At 37.3% G+C, this 13,154-nt stretch overlaps 1 protein-coding gene across 1 annotated transcript; it reads left to right on the plus strand.

The window, feature by feature from the left end:
- The first annotated feature begins 247 nt into the window (after nt 1-247).
- WNT8A (Wnt family member 8A) lies at nt 248-5,379 on the plus strand. The gene is made up of 6 exons (XM_072129082.1): nt 248-411; nt 493-526; nt 648-786; nt 1,585-1,710; nt 2,204-2,346; nt 4,345-5,379. The coding sequence occupies exons 1-6, from the start codon at nt 341-343 to the stop codon at nt 4,906-4,908; spliced, it is 1,077 nt and encodes a 358-aa protein (XP_071985183.1). The 5' UTR covers nt 248-340; the 3' UTR covers nt 4,909-5,379.
- The last annotated feature ends 7,775 nt before the right edge of the window (nt 5,380-13,154 follow it).

Genomic DNA, 13,154 nt, shown 5'->3' on the forward strand with positions numbered 1-13,154 from the left:
AACTTATTTGGCTATTATATCGTCAAAGGAAACCTTAACTAAGTAATTTAAAACGCTTTAATATCATTAAAACCAACTATTGTAAGTCTATTGCTCTATTATTACAGCTCTGGGGTCATTTTCATTGTCCTCTCAAGTGTTATAGTAGGCGTCACCTTTTCACACATTAGCCAGTGAACTTCTCATGTAAGCTGTGCTATTGGCCAACAGTAAAACGAAGTGTCCTGACAACCCTATAGATGCCTTATAAGTATCACAAGTCTCACAACTGCTCATTTGTTGGGTGTACCACCTCTTTGTGAACATCAGCTTGGACTATATAACAAGAAGACATTTAAGCATGAAATTCAGAAAACTTTACATCCTCACTACCGTTCTTGTATTTTGCCCGGTCTTCACTGCATCAGCATGGTGAGTATGAGAACATTTTGGAGGTTGGATCCAAAATATTCTTCAGCACATGTAAAAACAAATTTTTGTCTCGGTTTTTAGGTCAGTCAACAACTTTCTGATGACAGGACCAAAGGTAATTGTTCTTTTCCTACTTGACTTTTGCAATGCTTGAGCTTGGTACCCATCCATAAAAAAATTACAATTTTTTACAAAATTACAAATTACAACCATCTAGCCATGTTACTTTTTTGCAGGCCTATTTGACATACTCTACAAGCGTGGCAGTGGGAGCTCAGAGTGGCATTGAGGAATGTAAGTTTCAGTTTGCATGGGAACGGTGGAATTGTCCTGAGAGTACCCTTCAACTCGCAACCCACAATGGGCTGCGAAGTGGTAAGTAAATTTACTAGGGATACAAATATAGAAATATCTTTTAGTCAATAGCAAATTTATCATATAAAAAATTCTAAGGCCTTGAGATCAGGGACCTCATATTGTTTCAACTATTATTTTGTTATATGTTACCTAAGATCTATGAAGTACGGCAAAATATGAGAGGTCTATAATATTACTATTATTAATTTTTAATTTATTATGATTATTATTTTTATTACTGAACACAATATTGTGAATGTATTTATTACACATACTAATTAAGGTTATGTAATAGAAATAAATATGAATAAGGAGACTGAGTATATACAGTAAAACCTCTGTTTATAGGGGGAGCTTCTATAGAGCACAATGAGGGGAAAAAATCAGATAGAAAAGAAAAATCGGTTACAAAGGGATGGTCTTCTGAGGGGGTTTCATTGGATCTATAAACAAGTATAAGCAGCCTCAAGAATTTGCTTATATTTCAGAAAATACTTTTCAGTATTTTGATCAATAGCTGCTGCACTATATTATTTTCAGTCTGTTAGAAGGCTTCTTGTAAAATATGATGTATTTTTGGTCCAACCTCCTTCTAAATGTAAAAGTTTAGATTGTGTTTAATGTGGAAATGGTTTCAGTGAGCAAACATTTTATTACTGAAATCTGTGAATATTAAAGAAAATTTCATATGGGGGTTTCACTGTTTTTAGCAGCTCCAGTTGCTTCGAGTTGCTTCTAACTGAGCTGTTATCATTTCTAGATTTTAAGGAAAACCAGCAGGAAATAAAGCAATATATTTTTGTTTTTCTCTTCCAGCAACAAGAGAAACATCATTTGTACATGCCATCAGTTCAGCGGGAGTCATGTATACATTAACCAGAAACTGCAGCATGGGAGATTTTGATAACTGTGGATGTGATGAATCTAGGAATGGACGTATTGGTAAGTTTTATCATCTATAATCTATTTAATGACTTATCATGATTTATCATCTATTTGTTGTCTGTTTTAATGATATAGGTTTAATAAGCTTATATACATTTATTCATACATATACACTTTATACATATATACTTTTCAATGTTCAAATGGCTAGTACTAGTGTCTATGATAGGCAGATGCTCTTATGTATATATCTGTACTGTGGATTATTATATTTCTGTCAGGGATACTTCTCATTTATACAAGTAACTTCTTTGAAAGAGCATTCAACTTCCAGCAGTGCCATTGAATAACCATCAATTGTAATGCCCAGCAGGGGGATGGCACGGACAGGTCATTAGGATACATTTGCAAAGTAACACCTCTTTCACTGGTTACTAATAAACGTATATAATTGTGGCTGAATTGCAAGGAATTCTTCTGTTAAAAATAAGATCTTCTCATTTTAATATCGAGTATATGGTAACGTTATTATTTTTTATTCCTCTTACAGGTGGTCGAGGCTGGGTCTGGGGTGGTTGCAGTGATAATGTTGAATTTGGGGAAAGGATCTCAAAACTTTTTGTGGATGGCCTGGAGACAGGACAAGATGCTAGAGCCCTTATGAACTTGCATAACAATGAAGCAGGAAGACTTGTAAGTTCATTAACATTTGTTTGCAAAGTCCATTCTTTTTTGGAAGGTTTCTTTAAATGAACTACATTAAAATATAATAGCGGCATAGACACAATGTCTATTAGGAGGGCATTTTGGGTTGTACTTACCCATACAGTTGGCCAGAACCTTCACACCTTCTCCACTTGACATGTGCAAATTCTGACCCAGAGGCGTCTAAGAAGTGTGGACTCAGCATTCAGTAGTGCTCACACCTGGGTATAATGTGCCTTTCGTTTAGGATTAGGAGTCCTAAGACAATAACTTTCTTTAACACTTAATAGGTATCACTTTCACGTTTATGTTAGAATTACTATTTTAGTATTATTAATACTAGAAATAATATTTTTGAGTCACATTACAAACTTTATGCGTATGCTGTATTGATCCAATCTGGCAAAAAAAGCATAAAGATGGAAATTACAAAATGTCTTACTCTACTGCTGTATGTAGTGATCCCCTGTATAATAGTAAAATAATCATATTTTTTATAATAGCATAAGATTTCTAATAAATAGCTTAGTTATTTGCCAAGACAGTAAAACCAATATGTATTTTTTATAAAGTAAACAGAAATCAGTAACAAGTCTATGGCATATACTTATAATAACATCAGCAGGTGCCAGACTCTGTGAGCTACCCACAAAGATAGCAGCTAGCTCACGGTCACCATAGATGTGCATTATGCAAGGAGCACAAAGGCACACATTTTTAAGTGTTTGTGCCTGTTTTCTGTTTGACTTTGCATTGAAAATAACACGCAAACTGCTTGCACATGTATTTATAAAGTGTCTGCACCAGTTTTGGGCCACTTCTGTACTGTGTCCTCCATGGTACAAAATATTGCACCTAGAGGGGTGTTCCGGTGCCGATTTGGACCTTGTGCCACATTTATTATAGCAACTCGACAGAATTGAAGCACACTTCCCGAGCAGTGCAGGGTGCGCCAGATTTATAATGACCTTGTGCTAGTATTCAATAATCTGTAACACTACGCTCATTAGGGATGCAAACCGCACATAGTTGCACTACTGTGTCTCACCGCACTGTGTATGAGCCATGTGTCTGCTCGCAGAGTTTCGGGATATTGGCAACCATTTAAAGGTCAAACATGACCAGGCTTTAAAACTTGAGATGGACAAGAGAAAAATTAGTGCTGCTCACCCTTCACCTCTCCTCCTGTCTTGTGGCTCATGGCTCATCTGCTGCTGCAGATGTGTGCATGAAGCCTTAGTCGTAGCTAAGTGGCAGGGGTTCTGGCTGTGAGGTACCCACTGATCTAATACCGTAACACCATAGATGGATGGATGTTGTTAGTTATCAGTGTTGAAAATGCAGAAAACTATTTATATGAGACAGTTGTTATGTTGGTAGAGAATTTGTGCAATTCACACAATTTGGCTAGATCCTTTACCAATGCTTCTAGGAAATAGTATTTATAGTGTCATCTACTCAGGGAGCTCATGTAGAACAACAAGAAGTATTACTAACGTTATTATTAGTTATAATATAGGAATAACAACTGTCTCGTTGTTTCCAGCCCAGTTGACATGAGAGGGTAGAGTGCTGCTCAACCAGCCCAGGTCAATTGAAAGAGACCGGTGACTGATGCAGCTGGTCGACATGTTCCCGGTACGGTGAAGGGAGGTACATCCACCACACAGTGAAGTACCTAATAGAAGGCTATGGGGCCATGAGCTTGTGCGTCTAACTCGCAGCCTCTTTACAAGGTTGTGTGCATGAGGCCTAACAGTGCCACTTTTGTCCATGGGCTGTGTCTGGTATTGCATTCATTGATTGGGTCTCAGCTGTAACATCAGATAGTCTATGAGCAACAGCCCATATGATTTTATATTATCAAACAGCAAAATAAATTTTCATATTAATGGTACAACATAATTCATAGAAAAATTTACTTATATTCATATTCCTTGTCTATTAAACTGCAGTTCTAACTTTTATTTTTTTATATCTGAACAGGCAGTGAAAGCAACTATGAAGAGAACATGTAAGTGTCATGGCGTATCAGGAAGCTGCAGCGTACAGACATGTTGGTTACAACTGGCAGAGTTTCGGGATATTGGCAACCATTTAAAGGTCAAACATGACCAGGCTTTAAAACTTGAGATGGACAAGAGAAAAATTAGATCTGGTAACAGTGCGGACAATAGAGGAGCCATAGCAGATGCTTTTGGATCTGTGGCCAAAACTGAGCTCATCTTTTTGGAGGATTCCCCTGATTATTGCTTGAAAAATGTAAGTCTGGGTCTCCAAGGTACAGAAGGACGGGAGTGCCTGCAAACTGGAAAGAATTTGACCCAATGGGAAAGAAGAAGTTGCAGAAGGCTCTGTACAGAATGTGGTCTTAAAGTAGAAGAGAAGAAGATTGAGATAATCAGCAGCTGTAACTGCAAGTTCCATTGGTGCTGCACAGTGAAGTGTGAACAATGCAAACAAGTAGTTATTAAGCATTACTGCTCCAAGAGAGAGAGAAATTCTGACAGCATGCTCATCAAAAGGAAGAGCAGAGGACAACAGAGATAAGCTCACTTTGGAACATGACGTGGACAATACCTCTGACTATTAATGTTTTAGGTCTTCTTTTTAAACTATTTCTTTGTTATGTTTTTTAATTTATCATGGTCATAAACAACTGTATATTATTAGGTCGTAGGTGCTTTATATGTTATTAATATTGTTTTAAGTAAAACACATGCACTTTCAATGTTTTCCAAATTCAGGAATGAAACTGTGATTTTTTTATTTTGTTGAAATTGTTGGTTTGTTCATATCATATTTATCATGTCAATATTAATGTCTACAATATGTAGTTCGCGAAGCAGTCTTTTAGATGTATTTTACTGTCTGTAACAAGTCATCTTAAAAGTCGTCACCTGTAAAAAAAAAACAATAAAATCTGTAAATATTTGCAAGGAAATGTAAGTATGTGGTACGTGGTATCTATATTATAGTATATTTTATAATAATAAAAGTCCTTGCTTTGTGAAATATTGTGTGTGCCTGTAACTAGGAAGAAAATGATATGTCTTTTATATGTTATTTCCCATATATGACTTAAATATTTAGCAGGATGTATATTCTTTGTGAATAAAAAAATAATGTACAAAAGTAAAAACCTGAGTCTTTTCTCTAGCCGATATAAAATCAATGTCTAAGCATTTCAATGGATTTTTCCAAATTCGTGAAGTTCCAATCAAATGCTATTTAACAAAAATCAATCATGGTAATAATTTTTTTTTTGAGGGGGGGATTTTGAATATAAGATAACAGATCCCATTGTACTTATTATCTCTATAAAGAGTTTCAATTGGAATGTATTGTGCAAACCCAACATAAAACATCTCACAAACCAGGGTGCAATTGTTGACTTTTGCAATATGTTTCAGGACATATTAGCTCCACGACTATTAGTTTACTAATTGCTTCAATTACTTTTATTACAGATCGCATAAAATAATGGACATCTCTGCAACAACATTGAAAGTGCTTAAAAAATGCGACCATAGCCAAATGTGTTCCCCTCCTTAGATTATGCTCATTTACAGTGTGCTCTGGGCAAGGAAAGGTTATCATAGGACTCGACAACTCTGCAGGGACAATTTAAACAATCCCAGAAGACTCCATAAAGTTTGTCCCTTTGAAATGCTAAATGTCATTTGCCTGTAGTGAGATTCATTATTCTAACGATCAGCTTCTACCCTTTGAACCTGTGTATATACTGTATGCTTGTAAAAAGACTGAATGTTTGGTGGTCTCATCTCCTGCTGTTACTTATCCTAAACCTGGTGTCAAGTGTGGAGAGACACTTCCTCTAGCAATAGTCTCTAGGAAATGAACATTCCAGTAAGTTCATGAAAAATATCCTGCTATTAACGTAAAAAAAAAGCCAGCAAACATATATATAGATACAAAGCCGGAAATATGCAGACATTATCATTTACGGCAAACAGAGTATTTATGGAGACATCAAAAAGTACTTGTTTCGCCATGCAAATGGCATCTAGTTAGCTGCTACGTGATAATTTGATGAATACAAGGGAGAGTTGCTTAAATAAAGGCTAGAAGTGTTTAACACCACTTAAAACATTTTAATTCTCCTCTACGGAATAGAAACAAAAGGTTCAAGCTAGTTCGCTTCTGAAGCTTTGTTATCTGGAGCCGTCCCTATCTCCAAATTAGCTGAGTAATGGAGGTTGTCCATTGAAGAATAAAGCAGGCAATAAACAGTAATTGAGCGGATTGGCTGAAGGATTCTTGGTGTAGAGCAGATGTAGATTATATCAATACTGTTAATGGCATTACGTAGTTTAGCCTCTTTTGATAATTACTTTAACAAAATGCAATTATTTCCATAGTCCTGTTCAAGTTATTGATTTACAATCTTCCCCAAATCTATTGAGTGTTTTACAGATTTTTTTAGGCCTTCAAATGGAAGAGGGAAAGGGAATAAGGTCTCCTGTGTTAAGGGACTTCCCCACTCAGACACAGAGCTGCTTAAATACAGTTTTGAAATAACATAAGCCAATGAACTTACCTCACACCTTTTCTCCAGCACCAACAGCCAGAGATAGATCTTTCTCCCACCATTCACTTGTTGTTATATAACTCGTTGTTCGAGGGCAGGTCACTGCTGCAGCCAATCAGTGGCCTCACCAATGACCTCACTGGCTGAAACAAAGCTAATGATTGGTAGTAGTGCATTTTAACACAAAGCTACAATAAAGATGTGTATGAGTCAGACAGGTCCTTTACATACAACATATCATAGACCATATCATAGGTCAATTGGCCTAATTCAACACTTACCACCTTCTATTGTCCTCATGACCAGAAGTCAAAATGTTGCATATATGGTTTGTTGTAATAGCTCAGCAGATTTATCACTATATGTCAGAATTTCTTTTGTAAACCCAATGTTTTAGAAAATAAAACGTAATTGTTGACATTTGCAATATATTTCAAGACATAATAGTTCAATAACTATTAGTTTTCTATTTGTTGTCATTTGCATTTGCATTTGTCAATGCAGAGATCCCGACGATTTCTGTTTTGCGCCACTGGGACAGAGATTTAAAAGGTGTTTTTGGTGCACGCGATCGGAATTTGGCACAATCACGATGGCTTTCATGCGACACAAATCAAAGGGTGGGCCGTCGGACGATCCTATGGATTCCGACAAACCACTGAAATTCACTTCAAAATTATGTTGCAAGCCAAGCACTTACATGCACCAGGGAGAAGAAGGTGAACTCCGGCAGACCTGATCGGGGAAGCGACACATGCAGGATATTGGGCGCACGATCTTCATGAATCGCAGCAGAGTTCATCCTCGTCGAACAGTCCAGATCGGGGATTGCACAGGGAACGGGTAAGTAAATGTAAGCAAACCCACAAAAAAAAATATAAAAAAATAACAATGTGCAGAATTACAGCACCAGAACCAAGCAACATGCAGAAATACTAGAAACACTAGAACTAAGCTCAAAACAAATAACCAGAACCATACTCTACACATAAATTGAGCTCCAGAACGATGATCCATAATGAAATACAGCACCAGAACAGTTACATATAGAAATATAGCACTAGAACTGGGCTAAATGCAGAAATCAAGAACCAGAAAAAAGGTTCCTAGATACATATATATATAGTATATATAACCTCTAGTATATACATATACCCCTAGATATATTTATATAGTATATATAACCTCTACTATACATCGCCTCTTATAAATTCACGCCTCTTGCGTGACATCACCATGCTGGGAGAGGAGGTGCCAAGGGCGTGCATAATTAGCAGCCCAGAACACCAGACATCTTGTCCCTGCGCTCCAGGCTGCTAATTATAGGACAGTGCCGGGATCAACATTTCTGGTCAATAAAGTTTTCACCTATGTGGCAATGCTTTATTATTAATATTACTATTAATATAAGTAAGTACATAATATTCTGGTTTGTATAAAACGGTTTATACAAAAGTTATTCACTCATGTATGCTGGGCCACCTCTTCCCAATTCAGGGGGCTCGAGCCCCTGACCTGACACACTGTAAAGAAGGGAGGATGTGCAGCATTATATACAGTGCCTACAAGTAGTATTCAACCCCCTGCAGACTTAGCAGGTTTGATAAGAAGCAAATAAGTTAGAGCCTTCAAACTTCAAATAAGAGCAGGATTTATTAACAGATGCATAAATCTTACAAACCAAAAAGTTATGTTGCTCAGTTATATTTTAATAAATTTTAAACCTAAAAGTGTGGGTCAATTATTATTCAACCCCTAGGTTTAATATTTTGTGGAATAACCCTTGTTTGCAATTACAGCTAATAATCGTCTTTTATAAGACCTGATCAGGCCGGCACAGGTCTCTGGAGTTATCTTGGCCCACTCCTCCATGCAGATCTTCTCCAAGTTATCTAGGTTCTTTGGGTGTCTTATGTGGACTTTAATCTTGAGCTCCTTCCACAAGTTTTCAATTGGGTTAAGGTCAGGAGACTGACTAGGCCACTGCAACACCTTGATTTTTTCCCTCTTGAACCAGGCCTTGGTTTTCTTGGCTGTGTGCTTTGGGTCGTTGTCTTGTTGGAAGATGAAATGACAACGCATCTTAAGATCCTTGATGGAGGAGCGGAGGTTCTTGGCCAAAATCTCCAAGTAGGCCGTGCTATCCATCTTCCCATGGATGCGGACCAGATGGCCAGGCCCCTTGGCTGAGAAGCAGCCCCACAGCATGATGCTGCCACCACCATGCTTGACTGTAGGGATGGTATTCTTGGGGTCGTATGCAGTGCCATCCAGTCTCCAAACGTCACGTGTGTGGTTGGCACCAAAAATCTCGATCTTGGTCTCATCAGACCAGAGAATCTTGAACCAGTCTGTCTAAGAGTCCTCCAAGTGATCATGAGCAAACTGTAAACGAGCCTTGACATGATGCTTTGAAAGTAAAGGTAACTTACCGGCTCGTCTGGAACGGAGACCATTGTGGTGGAGTACGTTTCTTATGGTATTGACTGAAACCAATGTCCCCACTGCCATGAGATCTTCCCGGAGCTCCTTCCTTGTTGTCCTTGGGTTAGCCTTGACTCTTCGGACAAGCCTGGCCTCGGCATGGGAGGAAACTTTCAAAGGCTTTCCAGGCCGTGGAAGGCTAACAGTAGTTCCATAAGCCTTCCACTTCCGGATGATGCTCCCAACAGTGGAAACAGGTAGGCCCAACTCCTTGGAAAGGGTTTTGTACCCCTTGCCAGCCTTGTGACCCTCCACGATCTTGTCTCTAATGGCCTTGGAAGGCTCCTTTGTCTTTCCCATGTTGACCATGTATGAGTGCTGTTCACAAGTTTGGGGAGGGTCTTAAATAGTCAGAAAAGGCTGGAAAAACAGATAATTAATCCAAACATGTGAAGCTCATTGTTTTTGTGCCTGAACTACTTCTTAATACTTTAGGGGAACCAAACAGAATTCTGGTGGTTTGAGGGGTTGAATAATAATTGACCCATTCTTTTATGTTTAAAATTTATTAAAATTTAACTGAGCAACATAACTTTTTGGTTTGTAAGATTTATGCATCTGTTAATAAATCCTGCTCTTGTTTGAAGTTTGAAGGCTCTAACTTATTTGCTTCTTATCAAAGCTGCTAAATCTGCAGGGGGTTGAATACTACTTGTAGGCACTGTAATTTAATCCAAATTCCAAATGCAGTGAAAATGGTGAAAAAACGCATTTGCACCATTTTCTTGTGGACTTGGATATTACGGCTTTCACTTTACCCCAAATGACATGTCATACTTCCGTACTTCGGTTTACAAAGCTGTGCGTGGTGTCACTTTTTGCGACTTTTGATCACGTTTTCAATGCTACCTTTTTAAGGACAGTACGGCCTTCGTCACTTTTATTTTGATCTTGATATTTTTCAAATTTACGTTACAAGGTTAAACACCAGGAATAATAGTTATTATACCTAACCTGTTCATTTATATTTATATCAGTTGTAGGAAAAGAGGGGTGATTTGAATTTTTTTTTTTCATTTAATTTTTAACTCTAGGTTGTCTGATTGATCCTACCATACACTTGCATTATAGTATAGCAGTATATGGGGATTTACCACATCATTTATTACAATGTGCAAATTGCATAGTGTAATGAATGAGTTAAAATGAGACAGCCTCGGGTCTTCGTATGATGTGTATAAATCTTGTACACATACTGTATGTGCTGTATATATGCTATATGTGTGTATGTGTATGTATATGTGTGTATATGTAAATATGTTCTGCATGCATGTTTTTATGTGCTGTGTATATTCTCTTAATTTGTGTAGATATGTATATGCTGTATGTGTATATATGACACATGATGCATATAGTACTGTATGTATGTGTGTATATATTGTATATATGTGTGTTTATGCTGCATGTGTATATGCTGTGTTTATACAGTATACATGTGTATTTATGGCGCGTATATGCTGTGTTATTATATGTGGCCGGAGTAGGCTAACCTTTGTACCTTGTGCTATACCATGTTGTGACTATGACAGTGATTTTACTCGTGGGATTACGTATCCACAATAAAGCATATGAACTTTTAAATACTTCTGGATGCGGCATGCTGGATCTAATTTTTTTTTAAGCCTGTTCCTCGCACTAGGACCGTGTGGAGTCCGTGACGTGAAACACCGGCACAACAATTGGGCGAGCTACGGACTTAATTTTTTCTTACTTATGTTATACATATACAAGCCTGTGCTGAGCTAGCTCCAGGCTACAGGGTGAATAGCATTTCTCATTAACTGTATCGCTACTGGTCAGCACATAGAGACAACCCTGAACCACATCTCATATATGATCCACACATTCTATATTCCTACAATTCTGATCGCCAACATATTTTCTGATTCACTTTATACAATATTCAGAAGTAGCTAGGAAATTCTGGGTTAGTCCGAAGGTCCATAAAAACTAATTCAACCCCCTAGGTAGACCTATCATTTCTGGGATAGGTTGCCTAACCAGCTATCTGTCTCATTTCGTAGATCTCTTTCTACAACCATTGGTGACATATTTGAAGGACTCAGCTCAATTAATCGAAAAACTCAATACCATCAAATGAAAAAATGGATACTTTTTGTGACAATGGATATCACGTCACTTTATTCAAATATTTCTCATATGTTAGGATTAAGAGCCACAGAATGGTTCTTAACCACTAATACAGACTTGCCATATACACAAATTTTTGGTTAAAAGTCTAGAATTTGCCTTTACTATTTTGATTTCCAAGACAAAGAGTACCATCAAATTCTCGGAACAGCTATGGGGACTCAAGTGGCACCAAGTTACACTAACTTATTCATTGGCCACTTTGAGTCCTTGATGGTATATATCACAAAATTCTGTCAAAACCATATAATTCAATACTACCGGTACGCCCGTACCGAAGATCCGTTCTTGATTGTAAAAAGCAGCAAAAAAGAAACAGAGCAATTCATAACAAGCTTAACCGGTTAAGGACCGAGCCCTTTCCTGTTTTTTCCTTTCCATTTTTCACTCCCCACCTTCAAAAATCTATAACTTTTTTATTTTTACATGTAAAGAGCTGTATGATGGCTTGTTTTCTGCGTAACAAATCGCACTTCATAGTGATGGTATTGCTCCATTTTCTTGTGGGCTTGGATATTACGGCTTTCACTGTGCGCCCCCAATGACATGTCTACTTTATTCTTTGGGTTGGTACGATTACAGGGATACCAAATTTGTATAGGTTTTAAAATGTTTTCATACATTTACAAAAATTAAAACCTCCTGTACAAAATTTTTTTTTTGATTTTGCCATCTTCTGGCGCTAATAACTTTTTTATACTTTGTTGTACGGAACTGTGGGTGATGTCATTTTTTGCGAAATTTGATAATATTTTCAATTATATCATTCTTAGGACTGAACAACCTTTTGATCACTTTTTATAGATTTTTTAAATATTTTTCAAAATGGCAAAAAAGTGCCATTTTCGACATTGGGCGCTATTTTCTGTTACGGGGTTAAACGCATTGAAAACCCGTCAATATATTTTGATAGACGCGTTGATACCTAATGTGTTTATGATTTTTACTGTTTATTTATATTTATGTCAGTTCTAGGGAAAGGGAGGTGATTTGAATTTTTATTTTTTTTTATTATAATTTTTTTTTTACTGTTTTTATTTTTCTTTTTACTATTTTTCAGGCTCCCTAGGGTACTTTAACCCTAGGTTGTCTGACCGATCCTATCATATACTGCCATACTATTTAGTGTTACAGGTGTGAACAAGGAATACAGCCCAGCCAGGCAGTTCACCCTCCAGTGATCAACTCTCAGCCATTAGAAGGTCCTTTAGTGATGGTAGAATTCTTAAAGGTGCCAAGAAGGCTAGCTATTGGGTCATGTACCTAGCGGATGAATCCACAGTTTGTGGTTGCAAAACTACAGCTTAGTGGACCGTAGATGAGGGGATATGTAGGATGGTTAACTTGAATAATTATTATAAATAAATGAAGAATTATTATTACTATTAACCTCGGCTTATGTGCAATTCTTGGCCCATAAAAGGTGAGCCAGGGTGGCCTTGATGTTGATAGAAATAAGGACCACAAGACAGGATTTATTTAACTGGATGATATAGATCATCATAACCATAGAATATAAGTTTTTGTGAGCAGGGCCCTCATTCCTTTTGTTTCATATGACTGTATATACTCTGTAATGTAATATTATATTTGTATATGTCGCCCAGTA

The sequence above is a fragment of the Engystomops pustulosus genome, chromosome 10 (genome assembly GCF_040894005.1).
Source record: "Engystomops pustulosus chromosome 10, aEngPut4.maternal, whole genome shotgun sequence".
NCBI classification, from domain to species: domain Eukaryota; kingdom Metazoa; phylum Chordata; class Amphibia; order Anura; family Leptodactylidae; genus Engystomops; species Engystomops pustulosus.

Bases quoted from the DNA above. Each gene is read 5' to 3' on its own strand.
- WNT8A (XM_072129082.1), top strand. From the start codon at position 341: ATGAAATTCAGAAAACTTTACATCCTCACTACCGTTCTTGTATTTTGC. The intron at 787-1,584 runs GTAAGTAAATTT...TTTCTCTTCCAG, and splicing joins CCACAATGGGCTGCGAAGTG to CAACAAGAGAAACATCATTT. The intron at 1,711-2,203 runs GTAAGTTTTATC...TTCCTCTTACAG, and splicing joins ATCTAGGAATGGACGTATTG to GTGGTCGAGGCTGGGTCTGG.